At 37.6% G+C, this 23,015-nt stretch overlaps 2 protein-coding genes across 4 annotated transcripts in view; both read right to left on the bottom strand.

Annotated features, from left to right (window-relative positions):
- Nucleotides 1-8,628: 8,628 nt before the first annotated feature.
- On the bottom strand, nucleotides 8,629-14,479 carry gpr37a (G protein-coupled receptor 37a). The gene is made up of 2 exons (XM_082159310.1): nucleotides 13,033-14,479; nucleotides 8,629-9,613 (listed from the first exon to the last, which is right to left on the bottom strand). Exons 1-2 carry the CDS (start codon nucleotides 13,870-13,872, stop codon nucleotides 8,789-8,791), a joined length of 1,665 nt encoding a protein of 554 aa, XP_082015436.1. The 5' UTR covers nucleotides 13,873-14,479; the 3' UTR covers nucleotides 8,629-8,788.
- A 588-nt stretch (nucleotides 14,480-15,067) lies between these two features.
- The window catches only part of pot1 (protection of telomeres 1 homolog), a 31,914-nt gene continuing 23,966 nt past the window's right edge, over nucleotides 15,068-23,015 (bottom strand). For all 3 annotated transcript variants that reach the window (XM_082159290.1, XM_082159289.1, XM_082159288.1), the window contains 11 exons: nucleotides 20,993-21,162; nucleotides 20,554-20,645; nucleotides 20,438-20,461; nucleotides 20,197-20,226; nucleotides 19,659-19,815; nucleotides 18,025-18,215; nucleotides 17,810-17,945; nucleotides 17,573-17,655; nucleotides 15,642-15,736; nucleotides 15,281-15,386; nucleotides 15,068-15,189 (listed from right to left, as the gene is read on the bottom strand). In XM_082159290.1, coding sequence (XP_082015416.1) covers nucleotides 15,083-15,189; nucleotides 15,281-15,386; nucleotides 15,642-15,736; nucleotides 17,573-17,655; nucleotides 17,810-17,945; nucleotides 18,025-18,215; nucleotides 19,659-19,815; nucleotides 20,197-20,226; nucleotides 20,438-20,461; nucleotides 20,554-20,645; nucleotides 20,993-21,162 — 1,191 coding nt within the window. In that variant the 3' untranslated portion in view covers nucleotides 15,068-15,082. The remainder of the gene's footprint in view (nucleotides 15,190-15,280; nucleotides 15,387-15,641; nucleotides 15,737-17,572; nucleotides 17,656-17,809; nucleotides 17,946-18,024; nucleotides 18,216-19,658; nucleotides 19,816-20,196; nucleotides 20,227-20,437; nucleotides 20,462-20,553; nucleotides 20,646-20,992; nucleotides 21,163-23,015) is intronic.

Here is a 23,015-nt window from a genome sequence, read left to right as displayed (position 1 = left end):
TCTATAATGTGTTATGTGTATGCTAGGTCAAAGAGATGTGTTTTTAGTCTAGATTTGAACTGACAGAGTGTGTCTGCTTCCCGGACAATGTTAGGAAGACTGTTCCAAAGTTTTGGTACTATAGGAAAAGGATCTACCGCCAGCAGTCGATTTTGATATTCTAGGTATTATCAACTGGCCGGAATTTTGAGATTGCAATAGACATGAAGGACTATAATGCGTTAAGAGCTCGCTCAAGTACTGGGGAGCTAAACCATTTAGTGCTTTGTAAGTAATGAGCAATATTTCAAACTGTAGTTTGTTTATTAAGCGTGCGGGGCAACCACCCATAAGAACATTACAATAATCTAGCCTTGAGGTCTTGAACGCATGAACTAACTGTTCCGCATTTGACATTGAAAGCATATGTCGTAATTTAGATATATTTTTAAGATGGAAGAATGCTGTTTTACAGATACTAGAAACATGACTTTCAAATGAAAGATTGGTATCAAAGAGCACACCCAGGTTCCTAACCGACGACAAAGACTTGACAGAGCAGCCATCAAGTGTTCGACAGTACTCTAGGTTATTACGTGAGGACGTTTTTTGTCCAATAATTAGAATCTCTTTTTTTTTTTCTTAATTAAGTAGTAGAAAATTACTAGTCATCCAGTTTTTTACATCAGCTATGCATTCCGTTAATTTTGTGAATTGGTAAGTTTCGTCAGGGCATGAAGAAATATAGAGCTGAGTATCATCAGCATAACAGTGAAAACTAATGCCATGCTTCCTAATGATATCTCCTAAGGGTAGCATGTACAGAGTGAACAGCAACGGTCCTAGTACTGAGCCTAGTACTGTACTAGTACCTAGTACTGACTACTGGATTGAACCCTGACACCACCTATGTGTCATTACACCACAAAAGTCACCCCAACCTGCAACCTTTCAAACATCAGGCAAAATGGTAATACTTAATTTCGATGGTCCACTTTAGACATTCTGCTGACTATAACCTTTGCAACAACATGTGGACTAACTCTCATTAGTAGACCGTCTGCTTAATATCTGCTAATACCTTATTTTGCTGGTCCCCCAAATTACATTCTACTGACTATAAGTAGAGTTTCTTTGAAACTACATGTCAACTTATTCTACTAACCCAAACCCTAACTTAATAGTCTACTAATACTCTAATGAGAGTTAGTTGATGTTGTTGCAAAGTTATTTCTTATTAGAATGTCTAAAGTGGACATAACCAGCATATGTTAATAAGTTCAAATGAATGTTCATTAAGGACATCTTGCTCATCTATACACATACACATAATTGAACTCCCATCATGCATAAGGAGAGATTTGCTCGGGGATCAAGTCTCATTAACACAGGCCTGGCACGTTCAATAATTACTCAATTCACTTGTCAGCTACGGGGCCAGAAGTAATGCATCGCCGTTCCTGTGCACAGATGGGCAATATCCAACATCACCCTCTCTCCACTTTCTTCTGTTCTTTCCCTCTTTTTCATCCTCCTGTGACTTTCTGCTGATGGAGTGAGAAACAGCTGTCTTTCCTCCATCTACTACCACACAGTTCAGAGAAAGTGGAATCACAGTTTGACTTAGTGTATTAAAGAGCATGAGGTGATAAAATGTAATTCTGTATTGGGTTATTTATAAATGTGCTAGAACTAATTTATAGAACAAAATATAATTTTGTACGGTATATATGTTGAGTGGGATCCAAAAATCTGACACAAGAAGTTTGCATAAAAATAAATAAATAATAATAATAATAATAAAAATATTAAAAAAACAGCAGATCTTTGTTTATATTCTTGTTTAATTTAAATGTTCAATTACAGACTTTTGGACCCCGCTACAACAATTAGGGGCCATTTACACAACAACGTTTTTCAACGAGAAACTTTATGCGTTTAGGCTGTTCATTTACACGACAATGGCGTTTTGGGGGGCCTGAAAAGACAAACTTTTGCCGTTTTAAAACAATGCCGTTATTGTCTCCGTGTAAACAATAAAAAACTAGTTTGTGAAACCAGTGACGTCATGCGCATGCGTATTACGTGTTCAGTCTACAGGCATATAGTGTTTCTTTACAAAGTGACATCGCCAACTACTGGCCTGGCAGCAGAATACAAAGTTTTTAGTCGCTTTCGCAAATCCGTGTGAATGGGATCGTTTTAAAGGCACACTATGCAAGATTTGTACCTTAATATAACAGCTTCGAAATCATTTCGATGGTAAACGAACTCGCAAAACCAGCAATGCAAGTTTGAGAGGTGGCGCCCCGCCAAATCACGCGAGAATCACGACTTGCTTTACGGCATGACTTCACATACATCAACAACATATGAAGCAGCCTCTATGGAAGACACTAGCACGCGTTTCAGACGTGAATCATGGCAGAGTCGACGAAGAAAGCGCTGTCGGAAGAGTGCAGAGACGGCTCTGCGTGAGCGGTATTTACGACAGTAACGTTAAATACAAGTACTCCACAGCGACTGTAGGGGTCGCTGTTTGAGAAAAACGGAAACTGCATAGTGTGCCTTTAACATAATATATTTCAAATAAAACAAATGTAATTAAGACATGGGTATAGGTTCTATCTCTATCATGCAAAATATATCTGAATTTATTTCATGATTAAATGTTTAACAATAAATCGTATTATTTATCTTTTAAATGATACATTTTTTATCTATCATACAAAAGGTTAAGTTGCTTTATTTGAAAAATAGACATAATTTTGAGTTACACAAAATTCTCAGGGGAAAATTTTCATTTTATGGCGACCTTTCCTACCTCGCATTCTGGGAAAGAAATGACAAGTGACAACCACATCAAAGTGACAAGACTATTATATCCAGGATTGCCTTTGATTTCTTTCCATGACAGCTCTCTCTGGAAACCCCTCAGCACAAGTTGCCCGGTCTTTCGTGCAAAGCATGCGAGGTCTGCTATGGAAAAAGGTGACCTTCTGGCAATCTCAAGCTTTTCACCCACCGAATTGTGCAGAGACACTTCTGATTGTATCACTTTGATGGATTTTGACAGCAGAGCAGCCATGATGTTTTTAAAGTAGAGTTTTGCATCAAAAAGGAACGATAAAAACAAAAACAAACAAAAAAAAACCTTAAAGCAAGCAAAACTAAGTAGGATATTTGCAAAATTTAGATGGATTCACCTTAGTAGATAAGGGGGGGCCATAATTTTGGATATCAATGCATGTCACTTATAGTTCATTGGCCCTTCGAATACTTAAAATGAATTATAACACCTCGGGTGTCCCTTGCGGTCCTTTTGTTTGTGACCACTGAGTCGCAGGCCAGTAATGCCCTTCTGGCTTTCTCCCACATGCCATAAAACATCCACACAGGGCAGTGATTGTTTCCTTTCGACCCCAAATGCCACAGTGACGCAAACAGTTTCCTTTGTCCAAATGAAAACTCTACAAATTTCAGTTTTTGTCTATTTAGCTAAAAGGTCCATGTCAGAATGTGTTATGATATGCCGAGACAAAGAGTTTTAGCTCCTCGGTGAGACACACATACTGTACAAGAAAAGAAAGTGAATCAAATTGAAGAATCACTTCATGAAAAAGACTTTCTGTATTTGCAAATGTAAATAAAAACAGAACTGAGCTGCCTTAACTTTACATGTGAATACTAAAGAACTGAGATGGTTGAAAAAGGATGTTTTCTCTATTTCTGAGAGAGACGGAGGGAGGAAGACAATGCAGAGATTGTTTAAATACACCCAGGAAAGCGTTATTATGCCAGTGGATGTTGATGCACATTTGACCCTCCTCCAAACAAATACAACTGTGTCCAAACATCTGGGACAACGAGAGGAATGTGTTGGATTTTACATTTTTCAACTGTATCAATTTCCTTTAAAAGCACTGACTGTTTTTTCTGGTTCATGAAATGCTTGTTTATGCACACGCACAGCATTAGCATAAACGCTACATGGCTAAACGCCTCAAGAACAATATTTTTGTCTGGTGGTTGTTTTTAACTGGTGACTCAGAATGCTGATTAACATCTATCCAGGGTGCATGTTCAGTCCTGTGGACCACTATATGCTTCGGCACATTTTCTATTTAATCTGACATTTAAAGTGAACTGGATTTTTTCAGATAAGACCACAATACAGGTCTGAAAGCTTTTACCAAGCGTAACGAGGGCAAAGAATCTTTATTTTTAAGCATTGAGGCGAAATAAAAGATGAAATTAGAATACTTTCTAAATGTACTTAATTACCTAATTTTGTCGGCGCTGATGTCATTCTGTTTAGCGCTATTGCACTTCGGGCGACCTGAGGTCGAGTCCTGGTGTTGTGTCAAATTATTACCCCACTAGTTTTGGTATAGGTTTAGGATTAGTTGTGGGGGAGGGGTTAGGGTTAGGGTTAGAGTTGGGGTTAGGATTAAGCAATCAGGTAACGACTTCAACGAGGGGGTAATAATTTGGGTGGCAGTCGAAATTCGGCACACCACTGGCAGAGGTGTGAAAGGTTCATTGAGTGAGAACAACAGAACATGAATTGAGCAATTCTCCTTGCCATTATACAATTATAGACTGGAAGTAGGTGTTTACAGGGCAATACAATATTCTATTAGCATCTTATTAGCCTTCCCTTTAAACTCACATGAACATGGTCTTAGAAAATGCTTCATAAAATGCATAATTTTAGCGATATCGTCCTCAGATTTGAAATGAAGCATGTTGTTATACCACATACAAACAACATTTTTATACATTTAAAAATATATTCTTAATATATATATATATTTTTTTTTTAATGTTAGCTTATATATCTCCATATTAATAAGAGTCTGAGTAATTCTGAGTCTTGAACTGTAAACTCTTAAGGGTTGGCTTTCTAAATATATGTTGGTTATGTGTCTATTCAGAATGACTTATGAGCAGCAACCTTTTTTATTTTGGGTATGTCATTTATGCCCCACTTGCCAAAATGGGGGTGTCTAATAAGGGGTTAAATATTGATACAAATATATTTTTTCTTGCACCAGGATGTTTTTGCTGTAGTTCTTGAATGAATTAAAATGGGGTAAATCAAGTAATAGCATGGTAAAATCATGGTAACATTCAAAACTTTTGTGCATTCACTCAGTAATGAGAAATTACAATATGGTTTTAGTTTAAAATAATAATAATTATGACTGTTTTATAAGCTTAATACAAAAGGTATAGTTTAGGGGGTTAAAAATAAAGGTTCCAGAAGAAGGTTCTCGCAGCGATGCCTTAGAAGAACCATCGTTGGTTCCCAAAGAACCTTTCAGTGGACAGTTCTTAAAAAAACATGTTTTTCCTAGTTTGCAAAAGAACATTTTAATAATCTATATAAAGAACCTTTTGTGTAATAAAAGAGGTTTCCATGGATATTAAAGGTTCTTCATTTGACCATTAATGGCAATAAAGAACCTTTATTTTTATGAGTGCAGTGGTCACAGGCTTTAGTACCACTCTGTATAAATTCTAAATTATATATGCAAATAGCAATTACAAAGTAATAGCCCATAAATCCCTATAAATATTAATAGTACTTTAATTAAAGCATTTGTTACTGGGAAAATGACTTTGCCAAGTCGAGATAAAAGGAATTTAATAATTAATGAGACACTCATTATGTAATGAGCAGAGGTCATTTCCCGTACATTGTCATGTGGTGCACAATCCCACAGGTTTGAGAATTTTTTTTTTTTGTCAAGGATAATCTTCCAGTTTTGAGTAGGGAATAAAATGTACAAATCTGTTCATTTTAATTTGCTCATTCTCAAAATGACATTAAAATGGCTGAGCATATTAAAGTAATGTAGTGTCAAACTGTCATAAGACGCAAATTGCTGTGATTTCCCTGAGGACCAAATCAAAGGTTTGGGATAATGCTGATGGCGGGGCAACAGGAGGGAATGTGGGCGCTTCCGTTGTGTGAACATCAGAACAGCTCAATTAGGCTTTTCAAAAGGGACCTTTAAACAAACTTGAAGGTTCTCCTACAACAAACAGCAATTTGGCAATGCCAACAATCCCATAATTCCCCTTCACAAGGCCGCCGAGGAGGGGGACTGCAAATAGTACATACAGTGTGTGTGTGACAAAAGACGAGAGCCGCTCACACACAGGGAAGAGTTCACAGGGAACTCATTAACGCATTCAAGCGTTCATCACAGGCGGTGACCTAGAAATAAGGGACAATTCCACAAAAGGAAAAACAAGACAATAAAGCCCTTCTTTTCCGTGAACGCCATCCACTCAATCAGATGGATCCAATTAGAAAAGACGCTATAAAGCAGACAGTCTTTATAAGTATGGGTACCATTGTGTCCTATACACCTAAAACTGTTCCCATCAGCGTAAACAAGATAGTGTGCATAACCAGACAAGGCAAAATGAACAAATGCTATAGTAAACCTTGATTATGGTTTAAGAAATTATGACATTATAATAAGATGCCCTAATAAGAAGCGATAAGAGTTAGTAAGAACAAACAAAACTTAGACAATAAAATAAATTTAGTACCAAACAACGTAGTGGCATGAAGCACTCATCGTTCATGAAATATTAATATGACATGCCGTTCAAAAGAATGACTGTTTGTTGGTGCCTATGAATAATTTATTTGGCCAAAGTGTGGGTCTGAATGATGCAATCTATTTAAATATGCATGAGAATGTCATCACTGAACACGAGTGCCTTCAAATAAAATATAAGCTAATCTTCTTTATGATAGAAACAGATATTGATTCGATAAGTCAAGCTAGGAACAATTGAAAACTATACAGAGAAGATGGAGACAATTCTGTCAATTACGATATTATCACTCTTGAATTGTTCCAAACCTGTATGACTTTCTTTCTTCTGTGCGATACAAAATATTGAAAAATGTCATTTCAAATGTTTTTGTCCATACATTAAAATCAATGGGGTTCAAAACAACATTAGCCTGAATATTTTTCTAAATATCCACAGCAGAATGTGTCATACTGTAGGTTTGGATGACATGAGGGTAAATGTCTAAATGATGACAGACCTACACTACCGTTCAAAAGTTTGGGGTTGGTACGATTGTTTAAATGTTTATAAAAGAGGTCTCATACTGTAAAAACAGTCCTATTGTGGAACACTTATAATAAATGTTTTTTTCTATTTTAAGTTATTTTAAAATGTAATTTATTACTGTGACGGCAAAGAGCATCACATAATCCTCATGAAATCATTCTAATATGATGATTTGCTGCTCAAGAAACATTTCTTATTATCATCAATGTTGAAAACAGTTGAGTTGCTTAATATTTTGATTAATTTTTTTCAGGATTCTTGATGAATAGAAAGTTCAACTAAACAGCATTTATTTTGATATAGAAATCTTTTCTAACAACGTAAAATTCTTTACTGTTAATTTAATGCATCCTTGCTCAATAAAAGTATTCATTTCTAAAATCTTGAATTCTTTCTGAACTGTAGTGTATTCTTTTAAGATCTCATATCATCAGGGTCTTGATGCGAATGCTGTTCCAAACGGTAGAAAACACCTTCTAGGATCCTCTGTGTTGGCCAAACTTTTAATTGCATGTATCTGAATTCAAGCTATAACTCAACAAAGTGTTGCATCTCTCGTGTAGCAAGTAGACAGCAAGGCAGCGCACTGTGTCTCGGAGCGGATCTTAAATGTGTAGTAAAAGAGATGAGATTGTTCCTAAAGCAGTGCAAAAGTCCACTTTTCCCTTTGATGATACTAAATGGCCAATAAACAACCAGACCACAATAACGAAACTCCAGCTGTCTTGTTAAGCCAAACAGGCTTCATACATCTTTCCCTACACTCCCAAACCAGTCCGCACTTCTATCCGTGAGGTCATGGAATCCGCTGCAGCATGAATGCCTAATGCTGAACTGGCCATGGCCTTAAACAAAAGCCTCTGTGTACTAGAGTACTGTATGGCATTGATGACCCAGAGGCCTGTGAACCAACACCATCAAGAATGAACCAGCCATTGGAGAAGAATTGATTGGTAAAGGATATACTGATTGGTTAGATCACATAATCTGAATAAATAGAAAACACCATGTCCAGTTTCAGTATAACACTCAAGTTTTATCTGTAAGACATTTCAATGTTTTTTTTTTATTATTGTTCAAAAGTGACATGTCTTGGCTAAAACAACAGCGTCTTCAGTGCTTTTCAGTGGCTGAAGTGCATCACAAGTATTTCTGCTAGCAAATACAGAGTGAATTTAATACTTACATAGCAAGGGAGCTAGGCTTAACGTTAAATCGATTCACAAGAATCGCCAACTTCCACAACACCAAAACATACTAACAGCCATTTTCTATATATTACCTTCCGTACAGTAAGTCTCAGAGATACTTTGAACAAAAATACAAATACACAAAAAAAAAAAAAAAAGAAAAGAAAAAAGATACTGGGGTAAGAAAATTGTGCAAATATAACAAATGCATACTGTGAGTTAATCCATAATCCTTCTAGACTTCCAAGAAACTACACATGGTACTCATGTCTTCTGTAAACATCAATAGGCAGTTGCATCTCTAAGACAATGTGTAATAAACATGTGGATGTTCTTTGTCCCTATTATCACAAGTTAAAATATCCAGTTTGTGGGCGTCTCTCCCAAAACAAAGCACAGTAAAATCAGAAACTGCACAAAACTGTGCACCCTGTGAAAACAAAATCTCTGGACTGGTTTATTCCGTATGTCTAAGCCCTTGGTAATGTGCACCCCTTAGGTAAGGTACAACCTTAGCAGTGAGTTCCCGCTATTGGGAAGGTAGATGGATCCCTGCGGACTACAGTGCTGTAGGGGGAAAGCTCCAGCTCGGTGGTGCCGTCCTGATCGTTGTCGTCACTGTTGGGCTCGGAGGACTTCGGTGGGCCGCACTCCTCAAAGCAGCAGCAGCAGCAGTCCAGAAAGGCTTTGCTGAAGGGCCGACAGAGAGCCAGAAGCAGCACCGGTGTAACCGCGGACTTGCAGAACAGCATCATCTGACTCACCAGATGCAGGATATCCAGCGTGCGACGCGGCACACCTGTAGCCATGTACACCGATACGATGTTGCTGATGTTCTCTGGAATGATGCAAAATCCGTATAGGATAGCCAGAGCAACAACAATGCAGTTCATTTGGCTCTCCAATTGGATCTGCTTGCGGTTGCCTCGGACGCTGGCGCGTTCGGCCTTGCGGATCTTGCGTGCGGTCACCACTGAGCTGATGATGGTGAAGAGAGTGGGAAGGCAGAAGTAGCAGCCGAAGTACCACCAGAGGCGAGCGCTGTTGTAGGTGAGTCCGAGGACGTAAAGCGTGTCCGGGAGAGCCGTGGAGATTCGGACCACGCAGTGTTCGCAAGGCGTCACTTCCGGAGGCTCACGGTCCTCTCTCACCAGCTGCCGGATCAGAAGCTCGGGCAGGGCGAGGAGAAGAGCGCCGATCCAAATCACCATCAGCTTGGCTGCAGTAGAGGTGCAGTTCTCGATCATCTCGTAGTACATCTGGACGTTGCTCGCGGCACGGAAACGGTCAATGCACAAAGCACAAAGTGTGAAGGTAGTTACTCCTAAAGACGCCACCTGCAAGGTAAAGGGGATGTGTGGTCATTACTAATAAACTTTTAGAAAACCCTTCCACTGACAAACCTGGAAACAGCGTTGGGATCCTAAAGGAACATTGCGGGTGAAATTAAAGCTAAGCCTAATTGACAGCATTTATAGCACTTTTTTTTTTTTTTTTTTTTTTTTTTTTAAGCAGCAAGAATCTGGGTTACATTGAGGCACTTGCAATGGAAGTGAATGAGGCTAATTTGTCAAATACTCACCGTTTCAATAGTATAGCCTCAAGACGTAAATAATTTGAGTCGACGTAACACCTTAAGCTACTGTAAAAAGGATAAGAACTTCACAGTTTTGACATAAGTGCTTCAGATTTCTGCTTTTAAAGTTTTCAAAAAGTCACCTTTCACTTAAATTGTAAGTGCCTTATCAAGTAACCTCGATTTCTGATTTATTTATTTATTTATTTCAGGAAAAAGGAGGAATGAGTCTGAAAGCATTTGTGGCATAATTTTGACCATAACAACTAAAAAAGATTGAGCGCAACTTGAATTGAACTCCTGAGTCTGTAGAACAATAAGGAAATTCAATCCCACAGCTTTTCCATTTAGGGCCATAGACTTCATTGTTAGGTTGAAACATTGGTTGATCTGAATCAAGGGTGTAGGCATTTGCGCTCTGTAGTGTGTCAGGAGATTAAAGCCACAACCATGGCACCAATCAGGTCAATTCCTCAGAAAACACATGATACAATCTGAACGCTGCCTCAGGGCAATACCACTATCTCTTTGTGTCAGCAGAGGAGACACTCCCCCTTACTCAAGTAGACAAAACACAAGAAAGATGTCTGTCCTGAGTCTCCTGACCTACACATGTAACATTTGCATTGAATTTCTGACTAGACACTTTCACACAGCCTTCTCGTTACTTTAACAACATATTTCATTTAGATTATTTTTCAAGCATAATCTAAATGAAAATGCCAACAAATCAGCTCTGGAAATTTGTTACTTAAGAACGTTGCAAGAACACTTTAATCTGCGTGTTATATAACAATAGCCATAAGATTATTGTTTTGATCATGTACAACACGCAGTTAGGCCGCTTTGATGCAAGAAGTCTTCGGAATCACAAAGTTAAGTAGCGGATGCAAATGCAAAAAATAAATAAAAATTAAGTACATTTTTTTTATTATCTTGTGTTGTGGAATTACATTGTGGAATTGGAGTGGACAGATGCTGAATGGCGTAGATTTTTACGCAAATACGTAAATTAAAGCGGCGCTATGCAGTTTTGGCAATGTCTTCGCTGTTTTCTCACGGGTTTCTCTGTAGAGCTCCTCCTATAGCTTCGGAATAGATATTTGACAACACTGTCGTCAAAACTGGATGGCAACTCTCCCCCCTCCCATCTCCCTCTGGTCACGTGCATTTGTTTCCAAAGAAGCCGGCGAACGCACGGAGCAATGCCCACTGAGGTATGTATGATACACAGAAGGCTAGCATACAAATGTTCAGATAGTGTATGTGTGCAGTGCCATAAAGCAATTTGTTACATCGCGAGACCTGATATCACACAATACTTCCAAAATTGCAAGGGTGGTTTTTCTGCTCACAGGCGCTAGGGGGGTGCGAGAAGACCACCATTCGACCCAAAAAAAGTCATGTAACCATTCCAATGTAGGGCTGTCGCGGTGAAGGATTTTCCCTTGTGGTAATTTTGAGTGGCTCAATAGCGCGATATGCGGTTTTACCGCATTTATTAATTTATTTTGATTTATTTGTTGCTATATAAATAAGTGTTACGATGTGGTCAGCATGCACAAAAACGAGTACATTTTCAGTAAGCAATAAACCGAAACTAAACAGCGTCTCTGCGCATTGAAAGCCTGTCACTGAGCGCGCAGTTGTTACGGCAACGGACTGTCTTTGAGTGAGTCATTAAACCATTCATTCAACAACACGTTCAAAAACGCTGATTGATTCATTAAAAGATAGTAATGAAACAAGGTTAATTATTTTTAACTTTGAGCTCCACTTTTCAAGGCTCAGCTGACCAGCAATGCGTCGCATGGGTAACGCTGAAGCTTCACTTAATAGAGACAAATGGCATTGATTCAATGCGTGACTCAATGAGTTTTGTTTCCCGCGACCGCGAGTTCCTCGCGCTGTGGATGCGGACCAGCGCTGTCGCTGATGCCATTCATGGTAAATACCCTTTATTTTAAACGTTAAAAGTATGACAGGACAAATATTTAACTTTCCTTGGACACGGCAACCTTTTCACGAATATGACTTGACCTCAAAGACAGACACAGGTAATCGCACGCGCTCAGTCGATCTCTCTCATTCACTGTCTGTTTAGGCTTAAGTGCAAATCCACAAAGCCTCTGTACAAATCACCATGATAAAACCATGATCACCACGTCTTATTATCATTATTAACTTATTTAACATGCAATACACATGCACAAAGTTCAAAACAAGAAGGGTATAGCCTTATGAAAAAAGAAAACACGAGAATATCGCGGTTGCTGCGGTTACTTGAATTACTCTGCGGTTGGCTTGTCAGTAGCGCGGTACTGCGATATTGCGGTTATCGCGACAGCCCTATTCCAATGACTCCGAAGCTGTTCAGTTAAGGTAAATTAAGCTAAAAAAAAAAAAAAAAAAAAACTGCATAGTTCCCCTTTAATAACGCAAATGCAAGTATTTTGCAATTTCAACGTTGCCACAAAAAGTGCTATAGCTGTTAATGGCGTTTCACTTTCATGTCAGTAACTGTCTTGGCTGAGAAACAAACAAACTTGCTTAGCAAGATTTTTGCTACTAAGTCAATATACAGTAACTTAACTAACTCAGTGACCTAACATTTATACGGTTTAGTAGCACAGACAAGGAAACTAACACCTTCCTTGAGCACTAAGCAATTAATAAAAACGTATATAATGATAAAAGCAGTTAAATGTGAATCCCATGTGCATTTATCAGAAAGGATAAACCAGCAATTTAACCAGTTTCAGGTGTAAAAGAAGCTTACTGTACGTCTGAGAACCTACTAGACTAAAGTCAAGCTCAATCATGAAACCAGGTCCGGCTCTACAGGTGAACCTGACCCACTCAATCACGAGTCTAGCCCACCCTTAATCTTATATCAGAGAGGACCTAGGATAGGACTAGACACTTTGACACACATAAAAAACATGCTAAACAGATGCAATGGAAAAATACATAGAATGTGTGATGTGATCAGGTATAGCCCTCATTAACCTATCCAAACAGACTATCTTATTTTACTGATTCTTTTTAGAGGTCTTGCCCCATAAACATATTTTTTCAAATATTAACCAATTTGACACATTAGTAACAGAAATAACTGCATTTCAATCACCCATTGAAAGTGACCAACCACAGTTCTCTTAAATCCAATATGGAGTTTACCTCAATGTATGGAATGATTTTACAGGAGAATTCCCCAAGGAGCCAATCCTTAGTGAGTTCGTGGAATATAACAAGTGGCAAGCAGAAAAAGAGGATGACAAAATCCCACAGGGCGAGGTTGGCAAGCAAGGAGTTTGAAATGCTTCTCATGTAGTAATTGTGGCACACTATGCACATGATTGCTATATTCCCAACAATCCCCACAGTGAAAATGACGATGGAGATGCACATGACAGCATATGCGCCATACGATTCACCTGTCACGGGGAAAAACGGATTCTTCACCCCAGGGGTTTTTGATCGTGTGTTAAAGGGAATGAACGGAGTAAAGACTTCCTCAAAGTCTTCCACAGGTGAGGTGCCCCATTCAGGAATAGACGAGACATCAGTAGGGAAGTCTGAAGGCTGGATCTGTGCTGCGGGCTTCGGCAGTGACTCCACGCGCTCAAGTTCATTCTCCGGAGACTCGATGCCTTCATTTCCCGCCGTCGCTCTTTCTCGTCGACGATGAATTCCACTTGTTATTTCCCTCAGAAACGATTTTGTGTTGCTATATTTGTCCATTACATTAGTTTTTTCGTACTTCTGTCTGGAAGATGCGCTCACCATTAAATGTTGTGTAGTATCGGCCGATGAAATAACATCTGTAGTTTCCTTACCTGTTTCATTACTGATTTTATTTAACGTCACACGACGTCGTTCATGGCTGTTTGTGTTAATTTTACGCACTTTATAGGAAACTATTTTTGACTTTAAATCAGTCGTTTTGTTGCTACTCGCGAGTACTGAGAGTTCACAACTAATGAGCAAACAAAATACAGTTAAAAATTGCATTTCCATTGCGTTTTCAAGTAAGTAGTATATTCCTTGAAAATATCCAAACCTGATAAATCCAGTATTTTAAGGCGTACTTGTAGAATTAACATTAAGCTTCGTCCCACTCACTGGTCTCTCGTTTAGATGAACATCGCTAGTTTCCATTTTTTAAATCAATAGTTTTGTAACAGCAGGTCAAACAGGTGTTCAGCCAAACAAAACAAAGCTAGTTGAAGCCCTTGAACCGCAGAGATATTTCCAAGCGTTTCGTACAAGAGGAAAAATAGACGTCAAGGAACGAGCATCCAGCATCTCGATAAAGTGAAAGTCCTTGAGAGCCGTTTATGATCTCCTGATGGATCTGTGAATATGAAGCTCTGCCAGGGAGGCGCCGCTTTCAGATACGACACAGTGAACGCGCCACCTAGTGGACTGAGACAGAACGACATTTTGTTTCCAGCATCAACCACCTGCTGTCAATGCTCATCGGTTTCACTCCAGATGGCTTGTTAAATAAAGCAACACACAGGTCCAAGCAGAACAAGTAGTTATGTATTTTAAATAGAAATATACTTTATTTTATAGATGAATGAATTTATTGTGTTTGACTATAAAACATATTTACATTTCTTAAAGGATGGAGATGTTATCATCTCCATACTTTGGAAACTAACTCTAACCAATCATTTACAACTGGGGATTCTTGCCTTCTATTTTTGTTTTTGCTTTAAGCGCTGTAATTCTCAATGTTCAAATTAAATATAACTCATCTTTATTAAGTAACACAGGTCCTATACCCAAGACTATATTTTGCCTCTTAACTATATTTTAGTTCACCCAAAAATGAAAATTTTGTCATCATTTATTCACCCTTAAGTTGTTCCAAACATGTATGCGTTTCTTTCTTCTGTTGCACACAAAAGAAGATATTTTGAAGAATGTCGGTAACCAGTTGATGAAGCCCATTGACTTCCATAGTATTTTTTTCCTACTATGGAAGTCAATGGGTGCCGTCAACTGTGTGGTTACTGACATTCTTCAAAATATCTTATATTGTGTTCAACAGAAGAAAGAAACTCATACTTGAGGGTGTGTAAGTAATGACAAAATTGTCATTAATGGGTGAACTATTACTTTAACACAAAAGATTTCTTGTAACTCCTTTTTTCTTGTTCTTTGCAAGTGGCCATCTATGATATTCACATTGAATCAAACTGTCTGTAACTTAACTTCTTTATTCCTCTCTGATTTCTGAGTTAGTGATCTGGTAGCAAACTTTATTTCTGTCATCGTCCTTTACGTTGTAGACAGAGAGGCAAAGATCCAGCCATGGACGTTCTTCTGCAAAGAAAATACAGAAAAAAAGACATTATCTAACTCCAAATACTGAAGGAATGTAAAGAAATAAAATCGTTAGGAATGAAACCATTACCCAAACTGCTTTGTGGTGGCTGAACTGTGTCCATGATGGTCTGAATCTTGTCCTGCAAATCCTGACTGCCTGAAGCATCGACAGCAGAAACATGGAAGAACTTCTCCTGTAAAGAATAAGACAGAGATAACCACTAAAGCCCATTTCAAAAGAGAAAATAGCGCCCTCTGCTGATCAGGTAATGTACAGAATTTGTACCCTTTAGAGAGGCTACTTGGCAAGATTTCAGAAACTAAATGTTAACCTAAAATGTTTTGTAAATTTTGGTGTGTTTTACAACTAAAAAAGAAGTCATTCTATACTAAAGGACAAATGTGCACTTTTTCCCAGATATTGAATGAAATGGCATTGATATACTCACAGCGTTCTCCCACAGCAGAGCCTCTAATGTGTCCGTCCCGTCGTCCAGTTCAAACTGGATTAATAATCCGTACTGCATCATCTGAACTCCCAGAGCTGTGTGACAGAAACACAGATGAACTACCGAAATATACATGTGGCGGAAGTGTCCAAATTCTCTTTAGGACAACAGTGTCACAATAGACATTCAAAATGTTGGACAAGGAAACACTGAAGTGAAGTATTTTTTAATATAACTCTTGACTGTATTCGACTCGATTCATATACACCTAGGATGGCTTGAGGGTGAGTAAATCATGGGGTAATATTCACTACCCCTTTAATAATACCCACCACCAAAAAAACTAAAACAAAACACCCAAAAAATAAAAACATTTTTACATCTCCAAAATGAAAAGTAACTTTTTTTTCACATATTTATATCATGCACTTTTAACTACACCTGTAAGAAATGATACCTAATCAAACTTAAGCCCAACAAGTATTCTTTTGCCCTTAATTTCATGTTATCTTCTCCATACTTTGGAAACTAACTCTAACCAATCATTTACAACTGGGGATTCTTGCCTTCTATTTTAGTTTTTGCTTTAAGCGCTGTAATTCTCAATGTTCAAATGAAATATAACTCATCTTTATTAAGTAACACAGGTCCTATACCCAAGACTATATTTTGCCTCTTAACTATATTTGGTTTCTATTATCTAATTACTTATGTCCAATTTTGTCTTATTATTTTACAAGTGTTAAAACATTTTTGTATAATGTGCTTTAAATACACCACAGCTTCTCCAGCATCCTAAAGAAGACTGATTATATTTAGATGATATTCTAAATCATAATTCCCTTTTTTCATTAGGGTTGCGCCATTCAGAACTGAACTGAGAATGTCGTTTTCAATTTTTGAATTTGAATTGAGGTTGCAAACATGATGCAACATTTTAATTGTAATATGAAGTAGAATAACAAAGGAATAAAAAATGTAAATGTAAATAAATGAATGTACTATAAAGTGTATTTAAATGTTTTAATATGAAGTAGAATAACAAAGGAATAAAAAAAATGTAAGAATTAACGTATTAAAAATGAATTAAAAAAATGTGATTAAATAATACACAACATTTTTCTATATGAATGAATCATTAAGAATGTTAGAATTAAGAAAAGAAACTGACATTATAAATCAGTGTTTCATGTGGCACCTATAGAAATCTGTTCTTAGTTTATATACATTTTCTTATACTGGGTAAATTAGCAATTTATTTTATTATATTATATAACCGTTAAACATTTTGATGTCAATTTGAATTTTCAAAAATGTTATCTGAAAATATGGTGCATATTTTGTGTTTTGATGGCTGTATTAATTGTTTTGACAGTACAGAAGTTAGATAAGAGAAATGTTTAATCATAGAAAATATTCTATACAGTCAAACCAAAAATTATTCAGACACCAGATATCTTTTTTTTTTTTTTTTTTACTAGTTGGTGCAGGACTCTATAGTTTATTTATGTAAGTGACGATAACCAAATAAAGTAAACTGTGACATATCATAACCAAAAATTCTTCATACTTTGACTACCGGTAAAAGTTCTAAAAATTTGTAGACACTTTGACCTGACCATGTTTTGCTGAAGTGTTTTTTCTTGAATTGCTAATGCAACCTTTTTACACCACAGACTGAACAAAATTAGGCATTGCTTGGTAATTTGTTGACCTAAATTGATATCATCTAATTGTGTTCTTAAATTTAACAGTTGACAGCTTCAACCTAATTCATTTGAGAGACTATAATGAATAAACTATAGTGAATAAACTGTGATAATGTGAGAAATGTTGAAGGTGTCTGAATACATTTCGGTTTGACTGTAGGTAATAAATAGGCATAATTAATCCAAAATGATGATCCAATTATTAATTTTATGAGGAAGTACCTTTAGCAACCGCCTGTCCATCATAGGTCTCCACTCCAGTAAACACATGGTTTTCAAACGTGTTCAGAGAGCACCGCTTACACCTGAGACACACACACACACAAATACCCAATTAACTAAACGCAGACGTGATCGTATCCTTCCCTAGGGTTTGTTAAGCGGTGTTTACATGATAAGATATGTCCACACTGAATACCAGGGGAGTTTAAAATGAAGTATGTAGGCCTGTCTTCTTACCCATAATATCTTTTGTCTCCAGAGAACAGGAAGGGAGCTGTGAGATCCATCAGGGCCATCCTACCGTTCTCTGATCTCACGGGAACCAGGTTTTTGTAATCGCGTGATAACACACAAATCTCATCCAGCGTCGTTCCTGTAGATACAAAGCTATATTTTTAAACTAATGTCACAAATATATATTAAAAAAAGCTTTTCTATGTAGTTGGACGCACCCTCAACGAATATCAGCTGCATGTGAGTGCTTTGCCCCACCATGTCTCTGGATATGTGCATTGAGATGGTTCTGCCGGCTTCTCTAGAGCTCGCTGATGAAGTGGCGGCCCACTGCTCATCACAAGGCTGGTTCTCTCTCGCAGACTCCCGGAAGACTTTAGCAACAGCGCCGTCATCGGGGACTTCTTTCCTGTCACATACAAGCAAACAAAATGTACACTACCATTTTCAAAAGTTTGGGGATGGTAAGATTTTGAATGTTTTTGAAAGTCTCCTATGCTCACCAAAGCTGCATTTATCTGATTAAAAATACAGTAATATTGTGAAATATTATTAGTTTAAAATAACTTTTCTATTTTAATATATTTTAAAATCTAATTTATTCCTGTGATGACTTTTGCTGTTTTGTTCTGCTTAATAGCCACCAGGTGGCAAACAAGACAGAACACATTTAGAAGAATAAAAGGTTCAAGAAATACAGATAAAGATAAAGATGCCCTTGAACCAGAACAAATCACACAAATTAAATTTTATTCAAATGTTTATTTTGTGATATTTACATGAGGAAATTCCGTACACTGTTATAAATAAAACAGCAATGTTTTGATCAAAAAAGATATTCACCAGGCAACGTTTGAAATGCTGTTTAAAGGGAATACTGAATGGTCTACTCTGCTCTGATTGGTCAGATGGTCCTGTCTGTTGTGATTGGTCTACTCTGCTCTGATTGGTCAGATGGCCCAGTCTGTTGATATTAGTCTACTCTGCTCTGATTGGTCAGATGGCCCAGTCTGTTGTGATTAGTCTACTCTGCTCTGATTGGTCAGATGGCTCAGTCTGTTGTGACTGGTATACTCTGCTCTGATTGGTCAGATGGCTCAGTCTGTTGTGATTAGTCTACTCTGCTCTGATTGGTCAGATGGCTCAGTCTGTTGTGATTAGTCTACTCTGCTCTGATTGGTCAGATGGCTCAGTCTGTTGTGATTAGTCTACTCTGCTCTGCTCTGATTGGTCAGATGGCTCAGTCTGTTGTGATTGGTCTACTCTGCTCTGATTGGTAAGATAGCCCAGTCTGTTGTGATTGGTCTACTGATTACAGCGCGAGTCTGAAAAGAAACAGCCTCAGTACTTGGCGTCGGTTTTAACATTTAATTCAAGTTGAGTCCTCATCCTTTGGAAGTGCATCAAAGTGGATTTGCTTTGGCAGCGCAGAAAACAGCGTCTTCTTGACATGTTGACAACATGAATCAAACTCTTCCAGTCTCAGCTACAACTACAGTGTTTGAGGGTCAAAGCAGACGTTGTTCACGAGCTGCCAGTGAAGACCATAGGTGGCCATTATGTTAATTTACAAACCTACATAGGTTCAAGCTCGAAGAAAGACTGAAATTACTGACGAATCGTTTCAGGCAGTTCAGAATCGGTTCTTTCTTTTGGGAGGAAATAACTCCATTTATAACTTTACAGACCATTTACATTCACAAACGGCTACATTACCTTTCTTGCGGTTTGTAATACTCGAAGCACAATAGGGGCACTTTAAACAACTACAATTAAGTATATATTGGAACCTTCTCAGTATTCCTTTCATGGATGCGAGTCAGGAGCAGGTTGCAGTGAGTGTCAGACTCACATCGTTTTACACTTGGAGCAGAAGAGCTTCAGGCACTGGTATAACTGCTGGGGATGGTACTTCTTCACCCGGGCTCGGACATGACATGACAGCGGCGGTGTGGAGCGTTTCACCCGGGCCAGTGTGAGCTGCTGCATGTTGTGCTCACATGTCCGCACTGAACAATCACATGTTCAAATATTAGTAATTATAATAGAAACAGTTTGTCAGAGCTGTGGCTCAGTGGTTAGAGTCACCATTAAATGGAAGATGCGATAGTCTTTTCTTCTCTATTGATATGTATATCTGAGTGAAAAGGCTTGTCAAAAAAAGAAAAATAGTAGGGCGGGACTCGATTTTGTCCATCGGGAATAGTTTAAAAGTATAAAAATCATTGTGTGCATGGATAAATCATTCATAATAAATACTGACATGTGATGCGACATATCGAGCTGTGGTGAAGGTGATGTACAGTAGGTTTGAATCTGGCTCTTAAATTTTCCCCTAATATTAATTCAACGTTGTGGGTTAATATGAGCAGGATGTGATTTTTTTTTACCTGTATAAGAAAGTCCTGTATCTGCTTCATCTGAAAAGAAAAGAAAACATTTAAACATTAACATTTTTTATTTTGATATGATTTGATATATAACATACATACATACATACATACATACATACATACATACATACATATATATATTATTTTTAATAATCTTTTTCATCTGTGGTGGAGAAAAAGCTTTGAGAATTCATATATTAGTCATATTTAAACCTAGTAGTATATAATATGTCTATACCTGGTTCTTCATCATTTGGCAAGACTAGAAGGAAACATAAGCATATACAAATGAAGGCCAGCTGAGCATGACATAAAACTGGATATAAATTGGAAAGCAAAAGAGGCACCACCAACCTACAGCCTCTGGTGGTGTGTACCAAATCTCCAGTAACGTGCCATCATTCACTTCATCATACTCATCCAGATCGACATGATTCTCTAGCACACTGAATATTGATCAGTAGAGAGAGAGAGAGAGAGAGAGAGAGAGAGAGAGAGAGAGAGAGAGAGAGAGAGAGACAGAAGTTATTTTATAATGGAAATGAATTTGACTTAGCGTGCCTCATTTAATTTGCCATCAAAATACTCATGACTTCAGCAATTTCTTATATATCCAGACTCTGTGTGTGTATACATTATATATACATAAGTACAAAGTAACATTATGAGTCAAAATAAGGAATATTTAAGATTCTGCACCATCTTTACATCACTAATGAAATATATTTCTTGTAATGGAAAAAGTAATTAAAAAATATACAAAACAGACATTATCAGTGGTCTTCAGACTCGCCTCTTGAGGGACTGTAGATCAGGGCTCTCTGCAGGAAGGCTTCGTAAACCTCGTCCATACGTCGTCCCCCCGTGCAGGTGGAAACAGAGATGTTCAGCTTGATCCGGCTGCTGGTCCGGAGCTCGCTGAAGGAGTGAACGGAGATTGTAGAACCGCAGGAACGTGCCAGGCTGAACGCAAACAGAAGAATGTTTTCATTACAACATCAGATTCCTTAATTCTAAAGGCTGATGAATATGGAATTTCTTCAAGTACGAGCCGCTCTTTTCAGGTCCTGCCACAATATCTTTACAGGATTCAAGTCGAGACTGATTATACCACTCTTAAACTTATTTAGCTTATTTTAAGCCATTCAGACAAAGAAAACGGCTTTGCAACCCTTTCCGAACTGCTATACCTCAACTTTACCCTCAGCTGTTTTGGAAAAATGTCTCAATGCAACATTCTGTACCTATTAAAGTTTTAAAGAGGCCACTTCTCTCTCTATATAAAGCCTGTCTGTGTTCATTGTAATTTGGATAATTAAAAAAAATAAAAAGTAAACTAATAAATACTTCCTATACTTTGACCTTTTTTAAAAATTTTTTTTATCTCTATTCTAGTAGTTAATAAATGTAAGTATCAATCCAGCAGGGGGAGCTACGGCACTAGAGTTGAGCAACAGAGTCTCAACATTACAGTAAGATGGAAAGAAAACATTTTTTTGGTCCCCTGAGATCCCCTATGAGCAACATGAAGACAGAGAGAGACCGAGAATCACTTAATGAACTCTTGTGCAACAAGATTGTCTTCATATTACGGACTTTAAATAGACAAGAAGTGGATATGATATCAAAACACCTCTAAACAAGATGGTGTCAGATTATAATCAGGTTCTGGGAGTCCTCCTATGGCTGTACACTTCTGACGTCATATATGGGGTTTCGGGCGAAAGCCATCTCTTTGTTTACCCGATTTTACCTCCAAGTCTTTGTTTGTACAGAGATATGAAGTAAGCCATAGTGCTGGCATTCACAAGAACTGGTTGGATGCAATACAGCCCCTAGGCAGTGCTTCTAAACAGCCTAAAAAGGCATTATGACAGAGCCAACCAAAATAATTTAATAAACTGAATGGTGGCATCAATTATTCGACATCAATATTTGATTGAAACAGACTTATTCCATAAACGGAACAAGGTAAGGTAACCATATCCAAGACTTCAAATTTGATTCAGCTCATTACCATCTTGATAAGCTGACAACTGAAAACTGGGGTGTGAGATTGGAGCTAAAAAGAGAACTTGGGAGTGTGGCTTGATAAAGTTGGCCTTGAAGAAACATGGCTGGATCTATTGAGAGAACCAAATGTTTTTCATCATATCCAACAGCAAAAACAGACAATACAGTCTCACTAAACTCAGTGCTTTCTTAATTCAGACAAGAATTGATCATAATGTTAGTCTGTTCCACCATTATTTACAAAAAAATCTTGAGATATGAGGGATACACTGTAGTCGGTTCTAGAAAAGAAATAAATGGATATGCTGTACCATTTTATTACAACCATTATCATCATCCCCACCATCATCACTTTCTGATTTTGAATACACTAAATAAAGTAATAAAGCTTCAAAAAGGGGGAGTTTTTAAGCGATGTCATAGAGAACCATTTTTGGTTCCTCAAAGAACCTTTCAATGAACAGTTAGCCATTTATTTTCTTAGTCTGACTCTGAGGAAACATTTTAATAATTGAAAGAACCTTTTCCCGCTGTAAAGAACCTTTAGTGCAGTGGAAAGGTTCCAAGGATGTTAAAAGTTCTACGTGGAACCAGAGATGCCGATAAATAACCTTTATTTTTAAGACTGTATTAAAAGGAATGGTAAAAAATAAAAATAAGTCCATATTTAGTCACCACCATGCCATTCCAAACTAATGATCGATATATATCAGTTTTACCATTAAATCAGTGGCGATATTCCTCAGATACATTTTCAACCAGTTTTATTCGTACAAGTTCAGAACGTTGTGTTATTTGGAATG

The sequence above is a fragment of the Leuciscus leuciscus genome, assembly GCF_965113295.1.
Source record: "Leuciscus leuciscus genome assembly, chromosome: 25".
NCBI lineage: Eukaryota > Metazoa > Chordata > Actinopteri > Cypriniformes > Leuciscidae > Leuciscus > Leuciscus leuciscus.
This window is presented reverse-complemented; position numbering and strand designations above follow the sequence as displayed.

Bases quoted from the DNA above. Each gene is read 5' to 3' on its own strand.
- gpr37a (XM_082159310.1), bottom strand. From the start codon at position 13,872: ATGGAAATGCAATTTTTAACTGTATTTTGTTTGCTCATTAGTTGTGAA. The intron at 9,614-13,032 runs GTAAACTCCATA...TTTACCTTGCAG, and splicing joins AAATCATTCCATACATTGAG to GTGGCGTCTTTAGGAGTAAC.